At 42.4% G+C, this 25,869-nt stretch overlaps 2 protein-coding genes across 2 annotated transcripts in view; both read left to right on the top strand.

Annotated features, from left to right (window-relative positions):
- Positions 1-5,094, top strand: part of LOC126455991 (esterase FE4-like) — a 198,369-nt gene extending 193,275 nt beyond the window's left edge. The window contains exons 4-5 of the mRNA XM_050091748.1: positions 2,401-2,586; positions 4,943-5,094. Coding sequence (XP_049947705.1) covers positions 2,401-2,586; positions 4,943-5,094 — 338 coding nt within the window. The remainder of the gene's footprint in view (positions 1-2,400; positions 2,587-4,942) is intronic.
- Positions 5,095-5,749: 655 nt separating this feature from the next.
- The window catches only part of LOC126455992 (cholinesterase-like), a 45,940-nt gene continuing 25,820 nt past the window's right edge, over positions 5,750-25,869 (top strand). The window contains exons 1-4 of the mRNA XM_050091749.1: positions 5,750-5,756; positions 6,523-6,722; positions 14,377-14,542; positions 19,044-19,234. Coding sequence (XP_049947706.1) covers positions 5,750-5,756; positions 6,523-6,722; positions 14,377-14,542; positions 19,044-19,234 — 564 coding nt within the window. The remainder of the gene's footprint in view (positions 5,757-6,522; positions 6,723-14,376; positions 14,543-19,043; positions 19,235-25,869) is intronic.

Raw genomic sequence — 25,869 nt, forward strand, 5'->3', positions numbered from 1 at the left:
TCAGAATGTTTCCTATCAACCGATCCCTTCTCCTAGTCAGGTTGTGCCACAAATTTCTCTTCTCCCCAGGCGGCCGGGGTGGCCGAGCGGCTCTAGGCGCTTCAGTCTGGAACCGCGTGACCGCTACGGTCGCAGGTTCGAATCCTGCCTCGGGCATGGATGTGTGTGATGTCCTTAGGTTAGTCAGGTTTAAGTTGTTCTAAGTTCTAGGGGACTGGTGACCGCAGATGTTAAGTCCCATAGTGCTCAGAGCCATTTGAATCATTTTATTCTTCTCCCCAGTTCTATTCAGTACCTCGTAATTAGTTACATGATCTACACATCTAACTTTGAGCGTTCTTCTGTAGCACCATATTTCGAAAGTTTCTATTCTCTTCTTGTCTAAACTGTTTATCGTCCATGTTTCACTTCCATACAAAGCTACACTCCATACAAAAACTTTCAGAAAATACTTCCTAACACTTAAATCTATATTTGATGTTAACGAATTTCTCTTCTTCAGAAAAGCTTTCCTTTCCATTGCCAGTCTACATTTTATATCCTCCCTACTACGACCATTATCGGTTATTTTGCTTCCCAAATCGCAAAACTCATTTACTACTTTAAGTGTCTCATTTCCTAATCTAATTCCATCAGACAAAGCATAACAGATATCTGTGAATACTTTTGTCACCTTCCGTCTCCTCTTCTTTGTGTTTCCATCTGACATTTTAACTCGTGAATTCTGACGTCAGTCTAATATAAATATATTTTGTTTTCTTCATACTGGCTTCTACTTTGGTCTCCTAGTGGTAGGTTAAATGGGAATGGCGAGAAGGTTTAATAAAGGAACCTACTGTATATCTGGTGATAAAAGTAGATTTGGGATGGGCGTGGATCCCTGATGGTGGGAGGTATTGACGCTGATGTTGATGGCTTGATTTACTATCTTATCATTGTAGATTTTTTGTGTGACATTGTTTTTGTCTATAACGTTTTATATCATGTTTGTATTTTGTACAAAACATTGTCGGATTTCTTGTCGTGTCAGTTCAGGGAAGAACCTCGAGCATTCGCCAGTTACCTGAATCGTCTTTCCTCAGGAGCAACAGACTGTCAAACGGTTGCTGTGGTGGCCTTATACAGCCGAAAGACGATTTCTAATTGGTCGGTAATTACTTCATGCTCTCGCTGATGTGAAGTCAGTGCTCTCCAACAAAAAGAAACGTGAAAATGTTGAACATTCACGTGATGAGCCACATATAGCATTCCTTCCCCTCTGCGGTGCTACATCCAGCAAAATGGGCAGATTCCTGGGAAGACGAGGTATCTGATCTCTTTTCCGACATCATAAGAAGATAAAGGAGATACTACAGCTGTTAAGGACAGCTTAGCCTCAGAATTCTTGGGAATTACAACACCCATTGTGAGCACGAAAGCAATTCCATCGGTCAGTCCATCCGCACTGTTTCCGACTGCTATACAAAGCATCAGCGCCACATTAAAAGTCGATAACTGGAGAAGCCTGCAGCTGCTTAGCACAAGCTCACAAACAAACATAAAATACTCTTTGAGTGAACAAAAGTTTTGTTCCAGACTGCTACATACTGGGACTCTGTAGATGAAGAGACGATAGAAGCGAGAATGTGTGAGAAAATCTTCGGCCGTGACAGCGGATGTAACATTAGAGGTGCATGGAAGCGATTTCTCGGTGCAGTGAAGAGCCAGAGATAATCGTTTGCTTTATACTACGGCGTGAGCGGTGGCGCCACCAGTGTAGACGTTGACACCGTCTGCGACAGCATGACGTAATTACCAACCAATCACAAGCCATCTTTGGGCTATGCAAGACCGGTACAGCAGCAGTTCGACAGTTAGTTCTTCCTGACGAAGACGATGGAGCTAATCGTCGAAAGCTCGAGGTTTTACCCTGAACTGACGTGACCAGAAGTCCGAGAATGTTTTACATAATAAATGTCATCGTCAAAAATTTCTTTCTCAAATTTACATGTTAATAATCTGATTTTGGGCTACGCCTGAAACGCTTGATGCAATAAAGACAGTCAGTTAACATCCTGTGACTGTTATTAGCGACCTATCAGCATTGGTTACAACTTTTATAAGTATCAATATGGTCGCAAACCTCAGACACGATTTTTTGTCCTATTTAAAACAAAATAATTAATGAGTTCTACAAAAAGGTAATTGTCTTTGTGAAAATGGACATCCCTCCATGTCTAAGGGCTCCATTATTTTATTTCCCCTGTTGTTATTCTTCTTTCGATCTTCTTGTCGCTCATCTATGCATGCTGCTGCAATTAGTCGTACCACTGATAGGGTTTCACTACATTGTTTGCCTTTCAGATTTAACTGTTACGTGAATATTTTAAGTGTAGCTTGAGAAACGATGTTTGTCTACAGGATTTCTCAGCACTGAGGACGAGGTGATCCCTGGCAACGCAGGCCTGAAGGACCAGGTGATGGCCCTGCGGTGGCTGCAGCAGAACGTCGCAGCCTTCGGCGCTGACCCAGAAAAGGTCACAGTCGGCGGGGAGAGCGCTGACGGCAGCTCAGCGGCCCACCACCTCATATCGCCCAGCTCCGCAGGTGAGTCAGATTCCCATCCTGCCGTGTTAAAACTAAGGAGAAACTGAAGTAATCTGCATAGAGTATTTCGTGCTGTCCTTTCTTACAGATTTAGCAATATTGCTAGAATTGCAAGAAATATGCTGCAGCTACATTTCACGATCTAATCCATACAGCGAATGCTGCAGAGACAACACCACGAGTTTTTAAATTTTTTAATGCTGTTGTAGCCGAGGTTGCTAATGTACGTTACTGCACTGGAGCACGACCTGGTATTGGTTTCTCTAATGACTTTGTTGCTAAATGCATGTTAAAGACTAAACTTTCTCTTCCTGGAGGACACCGGATAGTGATAAAATTTTACTTACCATATCCATAAAATAGTTAAGAAATAAAGTTCTTTTTGCGGCTACATCCATACGGGCATAGGACATATTGAAATTCCCAGCCACAGTAGATTAGAACGCCTCTGTAAGAGCCAAAACAAAATGACCTTCCTTATCGATAAAGTGAGGTGTCGTACGCTAATCGGTTTTTTGCATTTGAAGGGGAACAACGCTGTAACATTCCATGCTGGTTACGTCGAAGTGCATGGCTGCAATCCACCATCATATGACACAGAAGTTAGATGCCGCAGGAGCTGACAGTGTATTCAAACAAGTTTGAATGGAAAAAAAACACATTTTGTCAATGGAGCGAGTGATTGATTATTTTGTAAAAATATTTAGTTTATTTAAAGACGCAATCACACTCTTATAACAGTCATAACCGGTTTCGGCCATACAATGACCATCTTCAGATTATAACACTGAACACAGGTTCATGCGTAGTTAAAAGTTTTACAACGCATGAACACAATGAATACAGGTGTGTTCATTGTATGCCACCTTTAGAATCTGAAGATTGTTATTGTTTGGCCGAAATCGGTTATGACTGTGTCATAAGAATGTGATTGCGTCTATGAACAAACAAAATGTTTTACAAGTTTGAATGACGTAGTTATCTGGAATGTAGAATCATCGACGGATGTGGAAGTTAACTTCAATTGTGTCCCAGGGAAATGTGTCGGATCCTTACTGTCTTTGTTGAATATTAATGAGCTTGCAGTCAATATTGATAGTAGATTTTTTGCAGATTATTTAGTTATCCATAATGAAGTACTGGCAGCATAAATATTCAGTTAGATCTTGACAAGATTTCAAACTGGTGCAAAAATCGGCAAATTGCTTTACATGTTCAGAAATGTAAAAGTGTGCTCTTCACAAAACTAAAAAACTTTCCTACGACTAGAGTATTAGTGATTTAGGGCTGGAATCTGTCAACAGTGATCACATAAGCTCAGTCGTGGGTAAAGCAGTTGGTAGACTTTGCTTTATTAGTAGAATACAGGGGAAATGCAATCAGTCTACAAAGAAATTTGCTTACCAATCTCTCATATGATTTACCCTAGAATATTGTTGTAGTATGTGAGATCCATACCAAAGTGGATTAACAGGGGATATTGAGTGCATACAGAGAAGGACAGTACGAATGGCCAAAGGTTTGTTCTATCCATAGGAGAGTGTCAGAGAGATGCTAAAGAAACTTAATTGGCAGATTCTTGAAGATAGACATATAAAGTTCTGAGAAAACCTACTTAAAAAGTTTCAAGAACCAGCTTTAAAACATGACTCTAGGAATATACTACAACCTGTTACGTATCACTCCTGTTAGGATCCTAAGGATAGGATCAGATTAATTCCAGCACGCATGGTGGTCTAGAGAGGACAGTGGCACAAAACATGAAAAATTTACATATTTTTTTTATTTGCTTATTTGAAAGTAAATATAACTGACATTATTATCCCAAATTTGTTCTTTAAAATTCGAACTACAAATGACATAAAAAATTTAAATTGTAAGCAGTTCCTGTGAACCAGGAAAGTATAGCATTAGAAGGCTGTGATTTTTTGTATGCAACACAGCAGTGTTGTGTAGAAGGCTGTGGAGCCATTTTGTGGTCCAAGCAGTGAGGTATAGAAGGCTGTGCTGCTTTGTAGACAAGTTTTGCGCTGTTTAGTGGAATTTGAGAGAAGTTGGATTTATTGTGTCATTCTTTGTGTGAGGTTGAATATATTGATTGCTTTTTACAGTGCCTAACCCTGGTAAGGTATTTAAAAAACATAGTTAGTCTCGTATTTCCATTGTAAAGCTGATGTTAATGTTAGAGTCAGGTCTGCAGATGCAAACATTAGTTTGTCTCCAAGTGCATCTAAACTAAAACTTGGAAAAAGGTACTGTGACAGAAGAAATAAATTATGACATAAAGATAGGTTTCAGAATTGTGGATCTGGAATTGGCACTTAGAAAGGCCTGTAAGTGCTATTTTTTTTTGTAGAAAATGTGAATTTGGTGAATGATGGAAGGAGAGAAGGTTTGGTTTGCACACTGCACATTTTATGTCAAGACTGTGATTCTGACACACCATTTAAGACATCGAAGACAGGGAAAAGCATGTATGAAGCCAATATGAGATTTGCATTGGACTAAGATGTATAAGAATTGGAAGAGATGGCAGAACCCCTTTACATGATATTACAAACATACCAGGTCCTCCCCTAAAATTTACTACAATGAACACTACTCTCCTCAATGCAGTTACAGAAGAAAGATGAAGAGAGCAAGAAAATGGCAGTCCACGAGGCAATTCAAGAAAATTGTCATGTGACTAATATCAAAGATACAGCACTTTCCTGTGACAGCTCTTGGATGAAGATGGAGTGTACTTCACTGAATGGAGTTTTAAGAGTAATTAGTGTCGACACAGGACAAGTAGTAGACTTACAGGTGATGTCTAAATATTGTTCTTCATGTTCCTTGCGACAAGAAATATAATGATGGAGGTAAGAGAAAAATGAGAAAAAGGGACCCACGTTCACTGTTCGCTGATAGACGGTGGTAAGTGTTTTGGTCTTTAGCCAACATTTATACAGATAGTGCATATCGATACCCATTCACTAGAGCATGCGAGTCGTTTAGGAACAGAAACCTCAGAGTGGGGAATCTATGTGTGGAGGAGCCTCAAGACGTACGGATTTATTACTGTGTGTTATTGTTCTGTGGCTTTAACCCTTTCTTCGTACGGTTATAGATTGTCTCGTAACTAAATGTTTTATTTTTTACAATTACTTTATGGAATTCAGTAATGGACAGTCAGTTCCACAATAAAGTGTACATCATAATTTTAAATGTAACGTGGTCTCGAATCTGTACTCAGTGGGTTTTTGCACAGTATATAGATAAACAGTGTGAGAGTTGAATGTTTTGTTTTGTCGATAGCATTTTAAAATTATTGCAAAATATCTGAAGCGTCACGAGGCAGTGCAAAAAATTGCAATGTTTATCAAAAAAGCCGTCTGAGATCCGTTAAGAAGTTATTTCGTTCGAACGAGGCAAACTGGGTGCTTCAAGAGGATAACGATGCGAAACACGTTAGCTGCCTCTGTATAGCGTGGAAACAAGACAATGGGGTGTCCCACGATGGATTGGCCTGCAGTGTTTCCGAATGCAAATCCTATCGAAAATTTTGGGTCGTGTATTAAGATGAAGCTTAAAGGAAAGCCAATATGTACTTTGAAGCAGCTGTCATGTAAAATCAGGACGATATGAAGATCGTTAGCGAAAGAATATGCAGAAAAATCTAGTGAAAAGCTTGTCGAAAAGGTGCAAACCTATAATCGATAATGGCAGCAATTGAACTATTAGGTAAATGTGCAATTAGTAATTACATGTATTTCCATGCAAATATATGTTTATAATAGTGTCTTTTATTTCATAAAGATATCGGCGTCGCTTTCTTGTGGAACTGACTGTATAATCCACCATACACTGGTCCAGATGTGTGGTGAAATATTCGAACTGTGGCACAGAGGAAAGGCAATAGAATAGTACTTTATCTGCCACTGTGACTTCCAACAGGCCTCTTCCGGTCAGTGACCATAGAGAGCGGTGAGTCAGTCTCTCCTTACGGCGTGACGAGCGTAGCGAGAGAGAAGGCGTTCCGCCTGGGGCAGGTCCTGGGATTCTCCACCAACGACTCCAGGGAGTTGCTGGACTTCCTGAGGACGCAGGATGCGCATGAACTCGTGGCACACGATGCGGACGTCCAAACAGAAGCTGTGAGTTCTCTGCCTAAGTGGCCGCCTGCGATCGCTATACGCAGTATATGGACCTCAAACAAGTGCTTTAAACTGATTTAGTTTCAGCTTTTTTATATAAATCAATATTTTAATGGTTTGATAGTATTCACCACTTATACCTACGTTCTGGTGCTCTTTTCTTCTTTGCATAACGACTATATTCAAAGTTGTGATAATGTGATTCACAGACTGTAATATTTTTATGGTCGTACAATATTCCTCTGTACTCTATCTGGTCAGCTGTTTCCAGATAATTAGGGGCATAGTACATTAACTTATTTCCTTCTATGGTAAATATTTTTATGTTTTCCTTAAATATTCTTTGTATAAGGAGCGATCAAAAAGTTCCTGTTCGAAGGCCGTGCAGTGCATACTTGGTATGTCAATGAGGCAAAAAGGCCGTAAGCACTGAGCCAATTGTTCAGATGTGTGTGAAATCTTATGGGACTTAACTGCTAAGGTCATCAGTCCCTAAGCTTACACACTATTTAACCTAAATTATCCTAAGGACAAACACAAACACCCATGCCCGAGGGAGGACTCGAATCTTCGCCGGGACCAGCCGCACAGTCCACGACTGCAGCGCCCTAGACCACTCGGCTAATCCCGCGCGGCGCTGAGCCAATTATCCCACCGACGCACCATATTGAAGATACCCGTTTGGCTAAACACCGTGTCCTGCTGCGTGAAAAAATCCGTATCTGTCTGCTGTACATCCTCGTCAGACAGGAATTGTCGACGCTTCAAGGCCTCTTTTAAGAGACCGAAGGCTCGATAATCGCATGGGGGAGAGATCAGTTCAATAGGGCGGATGTTTGCGTGTCTTCCACTTCAGTTGGCACTACTTTTGGGTTACGATATTTGCGATTTGGGAACGTGAGTTATCATGAAGCAGCCACACTCGTTGTCGCAGCAATGGTGGTTTTCGACAGACGAGCTGCCCTGTACACAGTCTTCATTCTCCGGTGAGTGTCAACCGGTGTTTATTCTTGGCACCCGAGAAATGAATAATAGCGTGTTGGTCCTTCTGGATGCATTTGGTAATCACGTCGCCATAATTCTGCATTTACTGCACGCACATCGGAAAAATACGAATGCCACATGTCGATGCTCATATACCCACATCGAAGTCGTGCTACGTTGCAGCAACGCCCTCAAATGAAACTTTTTGATCGCCCCTTATAGTAGCTCACATTTCATACATTATCTGCCCGCTTTTAAATACCGCTCTATGGCAAGGTAATAAAAGCTGCCTAAAACAGTACTCCGATCACTTCACTATCATAGTATGTTGTAATAATGGAATAACCACCTACTTGGTTTGGCCATAATAAAAACTTAAACAGCTATTCGATACAGTTGGATAGGCGTGTGAAGAATGGGATCACAAGTCGCGAGATTTCCGATCGTTTGCTGTATAAGAGGATAAGTCTCTTTTGATTTTTATATATTTCTCCTTCTTAGTTCAAATGAAACGATAAATTCTTTGTTTATTATTCTTTATTGTTGTGATGTCGGCCCTTCGTTACTTCCTTGTTTAATGTCACAGCATAGTTTGCCGTATCCCAAAGGACTCATGAAAATGCAAAACTGCAATCAGTATAAAAGTTCCCTTTTGACATGACAATTCTGCCGCAGTTCTTTCGTCCTGCATGATAACAGCAGTTACTGAAAGCGCAAGATCGCTCTGAGAATACATTGCAGCTTTTCACAGCGGCTATTTACATCTCTGATGATTTCTGTTTTATTGGCTTTATTAGACCGAGTTCTGAGACATGCTTCCGCGCTTCATGTTTCGTGTCCTAACGCTGGAGACTTTCACAGAACTATTAAGCCGCAGCTGATTTTCAAACGTACACAAGCTCAACAAGCTATACTGTTTATAGGTAACTACGCAAATGTGACTTCATCTGACCGCTGCCAAAGATCGTGGAGTCGCGCCGACGTGTGTAACGGAATTTATGCCGTCATCACATGCGACGAGTTAGCCAACGTTGACGTGGCGCTTTACGATTTTTGTGATGTCAATTCTGTGGTGTCACCGCCAGACACCACACTTGCTAGGTGGTAGCCTTTAAATCGGCCGCGGTCCGTTAGTATACGTCGGACCCGCGTGTCGCCACTGTCAGTGATTGCAGACCGAGCGCCGCCACACGGCAGATCTAGAGAGACTTCCTAGCACTCGCCCCAGTTGTACAGCCGACTTTGCTAGCGATGGTTCACTGACAAATTACGCTCTCATTTGCCGAGACGTTAGTTAGCATAGCCTTCAGCTACGTCATTTGCTACGACCTAGAAAGGCGCCATTATCATTTGCTATTTATCTTGTGATGCATGTACCGTCAGACCGATGTTCACCAATTATGGATTAAAGTTAAGTATTTCAGAAGCTACGTACCTTGTTTTGCTAGTATAATTACTTTACCTGTTCCAGACCTCACGCCAGCCTGCGTGAGCTTAAACGCGTGCCTTTCGGCTACCTCCTAGTGGCTTGGCTGTCTTGCCAAGTCCCAACAAATTCTTGCTCTTCCACGTTGAGCAGCCATTTCGTTACGTGAAACACGTTATTCCGCTACGTGCCACGTAACACAGAACCAGTGAGAAATAAGAACGCTCTCTATGTCACAACCAGAATTTGTGAGACACCATATTGTAATTTTCTTGTTTGACGCTCATTTTTGTTGGGTTTTATGTTATAACTTACACCCTATTAATATACTCGTATACTGTTTCTAAGCACCAGTACATTGAACCTCTCGAGAAGATTCTCCAGTACTGTTATTGATACGATTTGTTGTAATAAAATGACGAGAAACGTCATACTGGTGGTTAAGAAATTTTCGAATTTAGACAGTTTCGTATTATAATTCGCGTATTCTGAAAGTACACCATTTTAAGCCAACGTGACATTGGAGATTCGCCAAAAATGTGTCATTCTTCGTAGACTTTGTTATAATTCATCAACATCAGTGTTCTGTCGAAAGGCAGGTTTTGACATGGTAGTTCTCCAGGCTGTCTGGTCTTCTGCCATCCTCTTCACGTCTGCATAATTTCCTCTTCCCTTTTTGTCGTCTATCATCTTGTATCTCCTTCTTCCTCTCAGTCTTCTCCCACAAACCAATCCTTCCAAAGCATCTGCTTGTAAATACTCCCTTCCCAGTGTATGTCCCAACCAGTTCTTTTTCCTTTCTCTTACTACCTTCAGCAGACATCTTCTCTCTCGAACACTTTCCAGTACTCTTTCATTACTCACTCTTTCCATCCATCTTATTCTCTCCATTCTCCTCCACATCCACATCTCATATGCTTCTAACCTTTTTTCATCCTCTCGTCTCAGCGTCCATGTTTCTGCCCCATGTAGTGCCACACTCCAGACAAAACATTTGCCAAGCCTTTTCCTTAGACCTTCATATAATTTGTCACATAAAAGTCTATTTCTGTTGAATGCCTCCTTCGCTGTGGCAATTCGAGTTTTCACTTCCTGGTGGCTTCTCAAGTCTTCAATTATTGTCCTTCAAAGATATTTAAATGCACTTACTTGGCTAATGCTAGATTGTCCTATTTTAATATTGGACAGTCTGCGTCTTGTACTGATGACCATACTCTTTGTTTATGCTGTGTTTATTTGCCTCCCATATTCCACGCAAGCTTCACTCAGGTGTTTCAGCATATTATTCACTGTCCGTTCACTTTCTGGCACTAATACAATGTCAGCAGCAAATCTTATATATTCTGTTCTCTTTACAACAATACATATTCCTCTTTTCCCCTCTAAGCCTTTCGCAATAATCTCTTCAAGGTAGGCGCTACAGTCTGGAACCGCGAAACTCCTAGCATCGCAGGTTCGAATCCTGCCTCGGGCATGGATGTCTGTGATGTCCTTAGGTAAGTTAGGTTTGAGTAGTTCTAAGTTCTGGGGGACTGATGACCTCCGAAGTTAAGTCCCATAGTGCTCAGAGCCATTTGAGCCATTTCTCTTCAAGGTATGCGTTAAACAACAGTGGGGAAAGGCAACAACCTTGTCTAACACCTCGTCCAGTGCTGCTTCCTTCTGACATTTCATTTCCAACCCTTATCCTTACTTTCTGGTGTAAATATAGATTCTGTATCAGTCGTCTCTCTTTCCAATCTACTTTTTCCCTCTTCAAAATATCCATCAGCTTGTTCCACTGAACTCTGTCAAAAGCCTTTTCTAAATCTATAAAAAAAAAGCAAAGATTTCTCTACCTTTTTCCATATATCTTTGGCCTATAGTTCTTAACACGCCAATAGCATCTCTTGCTCCCTTTCCTCTTCTAAATCAGAACTGCTCCTCTGCAATCCCTCTATCCAACTTGCCATGTAGCCTTCTATTCAACACTGTGAGCAAGACTTTAGCTGCATGAGAAATTAGACTCATGGTCGTACGCTCTTCACATTTTTTAGCCTTTCTCTTTTTTTCTATTGGTATCATAACTGTTGCAAGGATATCCTCAGGCCATTCCCCTTTGTCATATGTTTCGTTAGAGAGGTAGACTATTTCTTTTCTTGCCTTGTTTCCCAGACTCTCCAACAGTTCTGCTGGCAAATCATCAATTCCACATGCCTTCAAATGGTTCAAATGTCTCTGAGCACTGTGGGACTTAACATCTGAGGTCATCAGTCCCCTAGGTAGGGGGTTGGCGTCCAGCTGAACCTATACTCTTTTTTTTTTCACCTGCTAAAAGGTTGTGCCGCTTTCTTATTAAGTTAACAGAAAAAATTTCCTTAATATTTTAAGTGGCGGAAATGTAAGTGCACTCTCTTTCAGGAATCCGTTTTTCCGATCTTTTCAACATTTATAAACTGGTGTCCTTACTGACTGGATATGTATCTTTCGTTTTTCGTCTTGTTACATGCTCATGGATACTGAAGGTTTTATTTATGCATTCTACAAACAGAACAACTTGACTAGCATACGGAAAAGGGAGGAAATGTACGTTTTAATAGAGCTAGCGTAGACCTTTTGAGCGAGTCCGTGTTCGTTAACCAAACTGTATGGTTTGCAAGCCAAATAAAGCCTCCCATTGCCGCTGCAGAGCGCTGGGTACGCATGTCACCTCAACCAGCTCGTCCCATGTGCCGACGGCGCAATATCTCGTGACTTTGGATTTGCCGTCCGCGTTCACGTCGACTTGAGCTGCCTCGTCCGGTGTGACGACAGCTTTGTACTGCAGAAGCGTTGCCGCTGTTCAGTTTTATTAAGCACTAGGTCCCACAACTTGTCTGACATCTGCGTTCCTCTTCTATTATTGAAGTTATTTCTGTGTTTTTAATTTCCGTGGCCTGTCTGTAAATTCTAACATACTAGTGATTGGACCCTGATAAAACAACAGTATCGGACAATCTAATTTAGTGGTTTCGTGATCCCAAAGCATAATCTGCTGCCGCCTCGCGGTTTATCTGTGTTGTCTAGAAAATTGCGTGGTTATGTATAAACGGCTCGAGTCGCTGAGCTTGCCTAAGTTTGAAAATCAACTTTGGGAATATATCTAGTTTTAAGAGAGGAGATATCAGGCACATAAATATGCCTTAGACCTCTGCCTAATGTCCATAATATATAAATTACCGACAATACAAATTCGAATTATTTGATTACTCTTCTCTAATCACGCGCCTCTAAGGCCGATAAACTCACTTTTACCCTCCTTTCGACGCTATGATTTACTGTCAACACTTATTAATCAAATGAGTTAACACACTGCGCATCTTTTCTTTATACTGGGTATCGCAGGAGAAATAGTCAATGTTTAGGGATACAACACGAAAGATAAACAAGAAAGCCTGCTAAACACGGGCTCTAAATTGCGTACTGTAAGAGCTATGAGCACATCTTGACCTTCGATACGGTGAAACAAAGCTCTTCTACTGCAAGCTCTATGCTTTCCACATTCTGGGAGGACGTAGTATGGATCGAAACAATACAACATTGTCTAGTAAACATGGGCTCTAAAACAGATATCTTAAGAGCTATGAGCACTTGTTCAGTATAAGAGATGTGTTTCATGTAGCGAAGACGAACAAATGCTCACACCTCTTAAGATATACACTTCAGAGTCCATGCTTATTAGAGACTTTTGCTTCCAGTGATCGTTCCTGTTACATCCCTGAATACTGACTGTTCGTCCCGGGCCACCCTGTAGTTTTCTATCCAGACCATTGCACAGGCTTCACGCTGCCGTCAGATAGCATACGGTCCTCCTCCCAGCGTTTGGCAATAGTTGCTTAACAGCGCGATAGTGTCCCACGACTATAATCAGCGCGCGCAGCACAAAAATCGAGAAAAATCAGCGAAGCGCAAAAACACGATTCAACTACCTTGTTCCAAATACTGTTATCAGTTCCCCCACAACACTCACATGAAATCAAATTAATCCTGCTGTAATAGCTCGTTTAAAATTTTTCCACCTTCTTCTGCTCAACTTTTTTTAAATCTTGTTTCCAATACAATATCATGTCCTATAAATCCCTTTCCATATAATTCACTCTCCATTACACGTAAAGAAATTGAACCAATAATTCTTTTGTCTTCAGAAACACGTCAGTATCAGACATAAGAACATCCCTTTGGATTATTCAGTTCTCTGTAACAATATTTGATACCTACAAATCTCTTTGGCTGAAGAAAGTTTCATTTTCCAGCACCAATCAACTTGTGACGTTTTCCGCACTTCGGGCACTTGTATGTTATTTGTTTTTTAGGCAACAGAAATATTCGATTTATTGTCTCAGATACTCTGAGTGTTTAGACACACCTTGTTCTCCTCCTTATTTGCCTTTGTTTCATTTATTCCTATATGCTACCTAGACAACTAATTCTACCAAAGAGTTTTTCTCCATTCTGCTTTCTTTCACTAGATCCGCTATTTTAGATAATGTAGACCACATGTTTCTCCTCATCTCTCTTATTAATGTAAGTAAGACTTCTAACATCTTATTTCGACGCGGAGAATCAATCCTGGCTTCAGTTTTCTCTGCTTTGTATTACGTAGAGAAGGAGGTCTGAATTGCCGGGTGCTGCCATATTTGACTTCACTTGCCCGTTTCTTAACTGTTGAAAACGGAAGGACAAACTGACCACTAACCTCCATTAACTTTGTACAGGTTTCTGTTGTCGATATAAATCCAAAACAATGGAATTTGTGAAGGCACAGCATTCCACACTGTCTACACAAACACAAAAACACGCACACGCACGACCACATCCGCTACAAAAACTTAAATAAACAAATCTATTGCAAAATTCAAGTTGACAGCAGTTTTAGTTGTTCTGGAATACGTACAAATATTACAGAATTTTAATTATATCTGTACTAGTATCTCTGAGCCGCAGAACGAAGTTTTCAGCTTGCCCTTGAAAATCAATTCTACTAGCTCCATAGTATTTTTGCATAAGTACGTTTTGTTCAACAGAACAGATACCTGTGCAATTATGGTTGGATATGGACGGCCGTGTCATCAATCACCTCACTCACAGACAGCAAGGGAGTGACGAATAACGCACTAAGTACTATCTGCACTGGTTTGTGAAACATATGTGTAGACATAATTTGATACATCTGCTGATACCTGAGTTCGCTTTTTAGCATTGTTCATGTCGTGTGTTGGACCACAGGAGAGGCTGTCCATGAACCCGATGGTGTTCCTGCCAGTGGTTGAGCCCGACTTGGAGGGTGCTTTCATGACAGACAGGCCTGCCAACAACCTCAGGGCAGGTCGCTTCAACAAGGTGCCGGTGCTGGAGGGAGCTACGTCTGGAGAGGGAACCATCTTACTAGGCCGTAAGCTGTTTACTTAAGTACTTGTGTCGCGCCTCAGTGTACTGGCTGTTTTTAATTCTGTAAATTAATACCACTGTATCCCGTAAGGACTAGTAGATTCTGCTACAGGCAGCACTCCTCCTACTGCCTTCTTCTACGAATTTCCACTATACGCAATAAACTGTACGACATACTACGCTTTTGTCAATACATAACTCTTTGCTTTTCTCAAAGGACTGTTTCTGAGTTCTATTACTACCTCGATTACTCATCTATTCGTAGAAATGCATTCAAACATCATGAGATGCCTGCAGGAAGTGGTAATCAGAGAATCGCTCGTGTGAAAAATAGATTGCTTTCATCCTCCCCTTTCACTGAGGCCACTTTGTAATCACAGATAGTACCTTCATGGCTTGCGTTTCCTCTCCTCCCTGAACCTCTTTTCTTCTTCTCTCTCTCCTGTTATTCTTGTGAGATCTGCTGTATCCTCGTCTCTTGTCTGCTCCCCTGGTGATTCTCTGTTCCTGTAACTTTCTCTGTCGTTGATCTCTGGCACATTGTTCTGTATATACTTGTTTTTCTATCTTTCCTCCCTTCTGATTGCTCGGGATAGATAATACCTTCAATGCTACTTCACAAAACGGTTTTCCCTTACCGCCAGCATCATATGCGGTTGACAATTCCCTACTATGTAGGTCAAAGTCACCACCTACTACTACCGTATCCTCGAGGTATTTCCGTACTAGCGGGTTTATGCTGTCTTTCGGAGATGCTATGACCGATGTTTTCGAATAATGTAGTCACTAGAAACATCAGATAGTTAACCTACATTCACCGACACATAACAGCTTTGACCATATTCGAATTCGTCTTTCTTCCTCCTTGGAAATTTAATCTCTCAGTCCGATGTACGTTTATAGCGTCACTGAAATTTTCCGAGCTCACTGTTTCCGTTTTCAAGCAATTCTGTTTCTTATATGATGTGTGGCCAACTTTGCCGCGAGTAGTCTCGACCATTTTGATCCTGCAGCCACTATGAATCAAGACACAAAGGAGTTAGAGACATAAGCTGCTTGTGGGCATTTATATTAATGATACATAATCAGATTAAAAGCAGCCGACCAGTTGCAAAGGATAAAGTAATCTTTACCTAGGTTTCAATAGATATAAATCTATCTTCTTCAGAAGACGGCAGTATTATATTAACATGAAGCGTTATGTCCTTATCGTTTTTACAAACATCTGCATAGTTTCATTAGTCAAATAAAATATAGCCCTGAGAACAGGGTTTGTCAGACAAATAAAATAGGTACATGGAAGTCGGAAAGCGCATTATTTGACTAATGAAACTATGCAGATGTTTGTAAAAACGATAAGGACATATCGCCGTCTTCTGAAGAAGATAGATTTATATCTATTGAAACCTAGGTAAAGATTACTTTATCCTTTGCAACTGGTCGGCTGCTCTTAATCTGATTACGTGGAACCGTTGCTGTTGCGCAGCTATGTTTAAAGTACATTAATGATACAATTTGTGTCAGATTGCGATTCGAACCTTGGTCTCCTGCTCACTAAGCATATGCGCTGACCACTACGCCTTCTGGGCACAGTGGCCGGCCGTTGCGGCCGAGCGGTTCTAGGCGCTTCAGTCCGGAACGGCGCTGCTGGTGCGGTCGCAGGTTCGAATTCTGCCTCGGGCATGGATGTTTGCGATTTCCTTAGGTTATTAAGGTTTCAGTAGTTCTAAGTCTAGGGGACTGATGACCTCAGATGTGAATTCCGATAGTGCTTAGAGCCATTTGAACCATCTGGGCACAGTGGTCGTCACAACTGCACGGAATACCACAGCATGCCCCCCGTGAGACCCAAATTCTCAACTTAAACTGCACATTACTGACGTAGTGCCCCAGCTCTTTAGCCTCATTACTCGCAGTATCTCGTGACGATTCCTTTAAGAGTTCGAGCTTGGCGTGCAATTGCACTGAAGAGATTATTGGCCGTCATTGCTGCAATTATATACGTGATCTATGTTCTTTCGGACATGTCCACATATATAATTACGGCAATGATGGTCAATAATGCCTTCAGTGCAGGTGTACGCCAAGCTTGAACGCTTATGGAAACTGGCGAGGTGCCTGGAATAATGGGGCTAATGATCAGGGGCACTACATCGGTGGTGTATGATTTGCTTTGAGAATATGGGTCTGACGGGACGAGTGCTAGGGTCGGTCGTCCATGCGACTGTCGTGACTGCTGCGTCTGGATCGGGTAGCGGTCGGCGCATATGCTTCGTAAGCAGGAGACACAGGTTTGAATCCTAGTGTCGCACATATTTTCAACTTGCTCCATTGATGTAAATCAATGTCCTCTAGTATCTAATGTTTTAATCCCTTGTGTCTTAATATTTTATCATTCTCATTATACATATTTGCTATCTGGTCTCTTGCAATAACTGCTTTGCGTGATGCTGATTTTTCTACGAGACGTGTCGAAGTTCATACAGTTTCAATTAAATTTACTACCATCATTTTTCCAAAATTAAATTCTGTACAACTTCTGTTGATAAGTCGTACAATTTTCTGGAATTTAAAAAATATGGTACAAGTAGTTAATAAATTAAAATTGTTACTTCTTTGCTTCTCTGGATGTTCTGGAAAACTGCTGCAGATACACGTCTGGAACATGTTTTATTAGATTCACCAGATCAATAACAACAAAATAAATGGAAATCGTGCTTTACCTTAACCTCGTACAGTTTTGCGATGGCTTCATATTAGCGAAGATTCTAAACTTCAAGCAGAATCTTTTATTAGCCGTAACTCCGTCACTAAACATTTGCGGACCTGTGTTTATATGAAGTTTTTTCTTTACTTTTACTTGCAGAATAACGTATTAAAATATTTGCATATCTTCGTGAATCTCCCTGTATATAGCCATTTATAAAACTGGTGGGAATTTTAAATCAAACATTAAACATCCTTCTGTTAATTTCGAATTTTGGAGGGCGATTTATTTTAAAAAAAGGGCGTCTTAGACTCCGTAAAATATGGGAAATTTACACTACTGGCCATTAAAACTACTACACCAAGAACAAATGCAGATGATGAATGGGTATTCATTGGACAAATATATTATAATATAACTGACATGTCACTACATTTTCACGCAATTTGGGTGCATAGACCCTGAGAAATCAGTACCCAAAACAACCACCTCTGGCCATAATAACGGCTTTGATACACCTGGGCATTGAATCAAACAAAGCTTGGATGGCGTGTACAGGTACAGCTGCCCATGCAGCTTCAACACGATACCACAGTTCGTCAAGAGTAGTGACTGGCCTATTGTGACGAGCAAGTTGCTCGGCCACCATTGACCAGACGTTTTCAATTGGTGAGAGATCTGGCGAATGTGCTGGGCAGGTCAGCAGTCGAACATTTTCTGTATCCATAAAGGCCCGTACAGGACCTGCAACATGCGGTCGTGCATTATCCTGCTGAAATGTAGGGTTTCGCAGAGATCGAATGAAGGGTAGAACAACGGGTCGTAACACATCTGAAATGTAACGTCGACTGTTCAAAGTGCCGTCAGTGTGAACAAGAGGCGACCGAGACGTGTAACCAATGGCACCCCATACCATCACGCCGGGTGATTCGCCAGTATGGCGATGACGAATACACGCTTCCAATGTGCGTTCACCGCGATGTCGCCAAACACGGATGCGACAATCATGATGCTGTAAACAGAACCTGGATTCATCAGAAAAATTGACGTGTTGCCATTCGCGCTCCCAGGTTCGTCATTGAGCACACCATCGCAGGCGCTCCTGTCTGTGATGCAGCGTCAAGGGTAACCGCAGCCATGGTCTCCGAGCTGATAGTCCATGCTGCTGCAAACGTCGTCGAACTGTTCGTGCAGATGGTTGTTGTCTTGCAAACGTCCCCATCTGTTGACTCAGGGATCGAGACGTGGCTACACGATCCGTTACAGCCATGCGGATAAGATGCCTGTCATCTCGACTGCTAGTGATACGAGGACGTTGGGATCCAGCATGGCGTTCCATATTACCCTAACCAACCCATCGATTCCATATTCTGCTAACAGTCACTGGATCTAGACCAACGCGAGCAGCAATGTCGCGATACGATAAACCGCATTCGGATAGGCTACAAACCGACCTTTATCAAAGTCGGAAACGTGATGGTACGCATTTCTCCTCCTTACACGGGGCATCACAGCAACGTTTCACCAGGCAATGCCGGTCAACTGCTGTTTGTGAGTGAGAAATCTGTTGGAAACTTTCCTCATGTCAGCACGTTGTAGGTGTCGCCACCGGCGCCAGCCTTGTGGGAATGCTCTGAAAAGCCAATCATTTGCATATCACAGCATCTTCTTCCTGTCGGTTAAATTTCGCGTCTGTAGCACGTCATCTTCGTGGTGTAGTAATTTTAATGGCTAGCAGTGTATTTGTCCACATACGTTGCCACACGGACACGGATCTGCATGGTGACCGTTTTGACAGCTCCGCTGGAGCCTGCCTACCTGGAGGACGCGGCGCTGCTGCAGCAGCTGAGCGACCACTTCGTGGAGGCGGTGTCCACCCTGGTCCACCTGCCCACGTCGGCGCAGCGCGAGCAGGCCGCACTTCAGCTGCGGGACTTCTACTTCGGGCACGAGAACATCACGTTGGACGACGCGCAGGCCCTCGTCGACGTAAGTTACCAACCTCGTATCCCTCGCAGCACTGCCTGTGATAACTGGTAACGGCGATCAACGTGTCAAATTACACCTAACAGATCGAAACAAAGCCTCCGTTCAGAAACAGAAAACCCAATCGGTAAAAAATGGGTACAAGTTTCAGAACATGATTATTTTCTGCACTATTATGTGAAAGTAATGATGGGTATTGAAATACAGGCTGAAGAAAAAATGCCACACTTGGAGGGAAGCATGTGAGTTCTCGCCCAGACTCAAGACAGAAGTTTATTTAGCGAAATCAGATCGGGTACATTTTAAAAACACATGTATGAGAACAAGGAGCTGGCAACACTGTGACATGGTACGGGCTGCGCATCGGAATATACAAAGGAACGTTTATGACTCCGCACTACCGTCACAATTCACTGAATACACTGCTGGGACATCAAAACCCACATTCACCATGGAACTACGGTTCAAATCATGGTCAGGCTCTTTTTCTTATTTTTTACAGGTCCTCTGTTTACTTCCGCATAGCATCTTGTCTTGGAGTCCGACTTCGTCGACGATCATGGCGTTTTCCTACCGCCAAGCCACGATTAAATTAACTTTTCCTTTTCATCATGTAGAGCGGCGTCCCGATGAAGTACACAAACGATGAACACTTTTGGTGCTGGGTGCATCCGATTCTGCTACTGGTTCTCGTGAGTATGCTGCGTCGTATCCTCAAAGGCGCTATCATCATTCACTTGAACCAACGCCTCGGGAAGCCGGAAATCTCTGTCCACAAGTAATGGACAGAGGTCGTCCAAGGACAAGAGGTATTCCACAAACAGAGGACACGACTCTTGAATCAGATCGCGAATCACCTCGGCGAAGTGTCTGTGATCTTGTAAGGCAGTTGCAGGTATCTCAAAGACATATTGTTGAAGTGCTGCACAATGAAAAACTGTATCCGTATCATTACTTGTTAATTCAACTACAGCAGCCAAGAGACTGTATTCTGCGAGTACAGATTTGTGAACGGCTTTTGCACCACGTGGAAGATAGTGCACGTTTCATAAGTAACGTGATACGGACTGACTAATCTAGCTTCACTTGTGAAGCTATTATCATCATCTACAACAGCGCATGTTGGACAGCCGGCCCGTGTGGCCGAGAGGTTCTAGGCTCTTCAGTCTGGAACCGCGCGACCGCTACCGTCGCAGGTTCGAATCCTGCCTCAGGCATGGATGTGTCTGATGTCCTTAGGTTAGTTAGGTTTAAGTAGTTCTAAGTACTAGGGGACTGATGACCTCAGATGTTAAGTTCCATAGTGCTCAGAGCCATTTGAACCTTGTTGGACACACATCGCAAAGGTCACCTGCGAACGTCGCTTTCAGGCACCCTTTGCCATAAACTCGTGGGTTGGACGCGTGGGAGGAGTGCCTTTTGGACCATGACTATTTCCAGACAAATTGCATTCACCCCTACATCGTACATTTCTTTGCAATACTTTGCCTGACGCAATAGAAAACGTACCACTCGGTGTTCGGTGACATCTATGATTTCAGCATGATGCTGCACCGGCACAATTTGTAATGAATTTGCAGAACTACGTAAATGAAGCTTTTACCAGGGAAATTGTTTGGTTGTAGAGGTCCAAAGTTGTGTTTGCCACGTTCCTCGGACCTTCAAATGGTTCAAATGGCTCTGAGCACTATGGGACTTAACATCTGAGGTCATCAGTCCCCTAGAACTTAGAACTACGTAAACCTAACTAACCTAAAGACATCACACACATCCATGCCCGAAGCAGGATTCGAACCTGCGACCGTAGCGGTCGCGCGGTTCCGGACTGAAGCGCGTAGAACCCGCTCGGCCACACCGGCCGGCTAGGCTCCAGCAAAGTATGATCCACTGAGTGGCGAAGTGTTTGCAAATGCAAGGTCGTCGCTTTTAACGTCTTCTATTAAATGAGCGTTGGTCATAACATTACGTGTGAAGATAAGCCTGGAAATCACACGTACAGAATAGAATTATTATTGTGCGTAGCATAACGTGCAATCTATTGTAGCCTACCTATTGTGTTTTTTGCACTTCATTGGATAAAGACGGTGTTACTGTATCCATTATTATTTTCTGTTGGCTTTATTTATGTCATAGTGGCCGTTTATGTCTTAATATATAAATAAAGGCAACAATAATAGAAAGAAATACACAAGATACCGCATTGTCGAAATGTAAATTTGATACAATCTGATGCTTTAACTGAAAAAAAAGTGTGGTGTGAACGCGACTCGAACATCGGCGATTCTGCATATCGTTCTCCACGGCATTGTCTCATCGCACTTCTTTTTTCTTTTAATCTCATGTTGTTCGTTATTGCTCGTTGCACTTGCGGACGTCCCATGGTACCTACTCAGGTTTATCGTTGATCTGCTCACTGAGTTTATTTATTACACAGGGCAGCTAACCCTCTGACCGAAGACGCTGAGCTACCTTGCCGGCTAATGAGCTATGAGGCAGCTCCGGCATGCGCGTAGTTCATGCTACCCGTTCTCGGCTTCTCTGCACGCAGGTACAGCGTTGCCAGACCCTCGATTCTTAAATCACATTTCTATTAAACCTATTGGCGGGACTAGCTTTTGCTATATATAATTCGTCATTTTTTTCACCCTGTATAATAGTGCAATACATGACATTTGAACGGAAAGAGCTGCAATCAAAAATAGGACATCGTCAATTAGGAGCACTCGATCTATGTTGGACAATTTTCTTACTCTCCACTGTCTTGACTGAATTGGGTGGGTTTATAGCAGTTTACTGGTTTCGACTATCATGAGATCTCATGAGACTCAACATGTTGTTACAAAAGTAACACGTCTAGCAGTAATCTAATACCCATCTTGGTCATTTGACATCCTAGTGACCAAGATGCGCATTAGGTTACTGCTAGGTGTGTTACTTTTGTAACAAGATACTGGTAATGACGATGACTCAAAAAGCTTCAGTGATAATTTAGTCTCTCTTTTTTTTCTTAGCGTACAAAGTGTGCCGATTTCCATGATTTGGTATATTTTATTTTGTTTTAATTGTGTGGCCAGATTAACTTCATTAAGCTATAGCAGCAGGTCAGTTTTTACCAAAAAGTTACATGAAAACAAATTTTGAAACACGCTCCAAGACAAGAAAACGACGCATCAGGAAGCAATTATCCGAATGGGATGGAAATCGGTAGATGTGATTTACATTTACAGACAAATAAATGACACAAATTCAGAAAAATTGGATGATTTATTCAAGAGAAAGAGAGTCACAAATAGTGCAAGTCAATAACGAGTTGGTCCACCTCTGGCCCTCATGCAAGCAGTTATTAGGGTTGGCATTGACTAATAAGAGTTACTGGATGCCTTCTTGAGGGATAACTTGCCAAATTCTATCCAACTGGCGTGTTAGATCGTCAAAATCCCAAGGTGATTCGACAGCCCTGCCAGTAATACTCTGAATATTCTCAACAGGGGAGAGGTCCGGCGATCTTGCTGAACTAGGTTGGGTTCGGCAAGCACGAAGACAAGCAATTGAATCTCTCGCTATGAGCGGACGGGCGTTATCTTATTGAAATGTAAGCCCAAGATGGCTTGCCACGAAAAGCAACAAAACGGGGAGTATAACGGGTCGTAGAATATCGCCGACGTACCGCTACGCTGTAAGGATGCTGCAGATATCAACCGAACGGATCTTGCTATGAAAAGAAATGTCACCGCAGACTATCACTCCTGCTTGTCTGGCCGTATGGCGGACTACAGTCACGTTGGTATCCCACGACTGTCGGGGAAGTCTCCAGACACATCTTCGGCCTCGGATCTCATTGATTGGAGTATAATTGTCTTCAGTGATGAGCCCCGCTTCGAAATGACTCCAGATGACCAGCAAGACGTGTGTGAAGACGCCCCAGAGACAGTGGAGGGATACCAACCAGGCTGTCGCCTGTCATGAGGCAAGCTCACAGCACAGTGCTACGTAGACGATATTCTCTCTGCTACTGAGGACGTCTGGACCATTATGGGCAGGGCTCTCGAATCAGATCAGAGTTTTGTCGATCTAACGCGCCAATTGGATAGAATTTGGCACGATTTTCCCCATGAGGATATTCAACAGCTCTATCAATCAACGTAATGTCAAATAACTGCTTGCAGAAAGCCAGGGGTGGACCAACACGTTATTGACTTCCTCAGTTTGTGAAGTCCTTTCTTGAATAAATAATCCACTTTTTCTAAAATTGTAATCATTCATTTGGCCGTACACATACAACACATATACCCATTTCCGGCCCCCATCCCGTTAGGATTATCCATGGAGAGTAGTTTTCTTTTTTTGTGTACAAAAGTCCAGTTGCAAGAAATTAAAACGTAAAAAGCTTCAGTGATAATATAGATTACTCAAAGAAAGTAATAATGACACTATTAACAATACACTCACCAGTATAGGACAACTCATAGCGGTTATTAAATAATAATTGTTCATAGTTATGATTCTCTGATGAGTTATAATGATAAAATATTCAATATCGCAACGGCCTTGTAGCAGTGGACACACCGGTTCCCCTGAGATCACCGAAGTTAAGCGCCGTCGGGCTTGGCTGGCACTTCGATGGGTGACCATCCAGGCTGCCATGCGCTATTGCCATTTTTCGGGGTTCACTCAGCCTCGTGATGCCAATTGAGGAGCTACTCGACCGAATAGTAGCGGCTCCGGTCAAAGAAAACCATCATAACGACCGAGAGAGTGGTGTGCTGACCACACGCCCCTCCTAGCCCCATCCTCAATTGAGGATGACACGGCGGTCGGATGGTCCCGATGGGCCACTTGTGGCCTGAAGACGGAGTGCTATATCCAGAAAACGTGGGTGGCGTAATTGGGCTTGGTAACACCTCTTTAGCCGAATGGTTAGAGTCGCTGTCTTGAGTGCAAAAGGCATTTCCAGAGATTTAATTTATTGCTGAATATTCGCACCAAATAAAACTGGCAGCTTGTAAGTCAAAAATAACGAGGACATTAAACTTCTGTCCTAACATTGTACTACTGTTGCATTATCACATTCGAAATACATGTGAAACATTAGGGAATAACCACTACGAACTAAAATGTCGAAAAAGAACTACGGTATATTTATTTGTAGTACAAGTTTAAAGTTTGTTTCAGACAGTAGATTCATCTTTGTCCAAATTTGATATTTATGCTCCAGTACAAACTATTTCAATAAACGCGCCAGAAAAACTATGCTGGCTACGTTCTTTTCGTATCGCAGATGGGACCTTCTACAGGCTGACAAGTCGTAAGGGAGGGGGAAAAATATGGAAGTACCAAATACAAAATACATTGTCTTGCCTAGTACGGTGTAGGAAAACTGTTGGTATTTAAAACTGCTTCCAGTCCTCTCGGAATGGATAAATACAGGTCCTGTATTGTTTTCAGGAGAATCTTACACTATTCTTCCTCCAAAATACTGGCAATTTTAGGTGACGATGACGGAGGTGGGAAGCGATCACACACCTTTCTCTCGAAAGCAGATCACAAAGGCTTAATAATATCAAGGTATGGTGAATGTGGCGGCCAGGTGAGATAAAACGATTCATCCTCGTGCTCGCAAAACCAGTTCTAGATTATGCGGGCAGTGTGAACACTGACCATGCCGTGTTGGAACACAGCATCACCATTGGGAAACAAACATTGTTCCATGGGAGGGACTGGATAAGCCAAAATGTTCCCATTACATGGCAGTAATGCGACCTTGTAGAGTGATCCTGGGCTCATGGAATACCACAATATGGTTGCCCAAATTATTAAAAAAAACCGTCATGTTTCTCTCTTCGGATGTAAACTCGTCCAGAAATTGGAAACAGTGTGAAACAGGACTCATCTGAACAAAAGACTTTCTTTCATTGCTCCAGTCTAGGTTTCACGATTCGAGACAACGTTTTCCTGTTACAAACATTTGCATCAGTGGTGAGTGGTTTTCGAATTACGTCTCGCCTTCCAGTTCCTTGCTTATGGATTCCCCGTTTTGTTGTTTCGGTGCCTACAGATTCCATGAGTGCAACATTCATTTCTGCAGTTACTTTTGCTGCTGTCGTCCTCTTATTTTTGTCGCAATTCTCTTCAATGGACCACCTGTCACGGTCGCTGTACACATATTTCCGTCCGCTTTCTGACGTAGCGGACAATGTTTTTCCGCTTTCCCTGTAAACGCTATAAATCTTCGTTACGGGGCTTCTTCAAACACTAAGCAGTTTGGAAGCACGCACCATATGAGAAATGAGAACCAACCATTCGAAGTCACTTAGCTACGATATAATGCAATCTCAACTACACAGGACACTGTTCTGGCAACGAGTTACACTTGCTACAGGTACCGTTTATGGTCAAATACAACACCACAACCCGCAGGCTTGTCTAGCACCTGCATTTATGTTCAAGCACGCATGCCTCGTGGTGCTTGCATATTTTTGTCCACACCCTGTACTCGTAGTTTATAAACATAAATTAATCTGCCGATGGCAATGTATTTAGGAATACAACAGCCCAAAGTCGTATGTATACACATTAAATAAAACAGCCAACCTCACTCAAACTTATATTACTCGCACTTACAGCACAACTAATGTGAT

Source organism: Schistocerca serialis, chromosome 2, assembly GCF_023864345.2.
Source record: "Schistocerca serialis cubense isolate TAMUIC-IGC-003099 chromosome 2, iqSchSeri2.2, whole genome shotgun sequence".
In the NCBI taxonomy this organism is placed as follows: Eukaryota; Metazoa; Arthropoda; class Insecta; order Orthoptera; family Acrididae; genus Schistocerca; species Schistocerca serialis.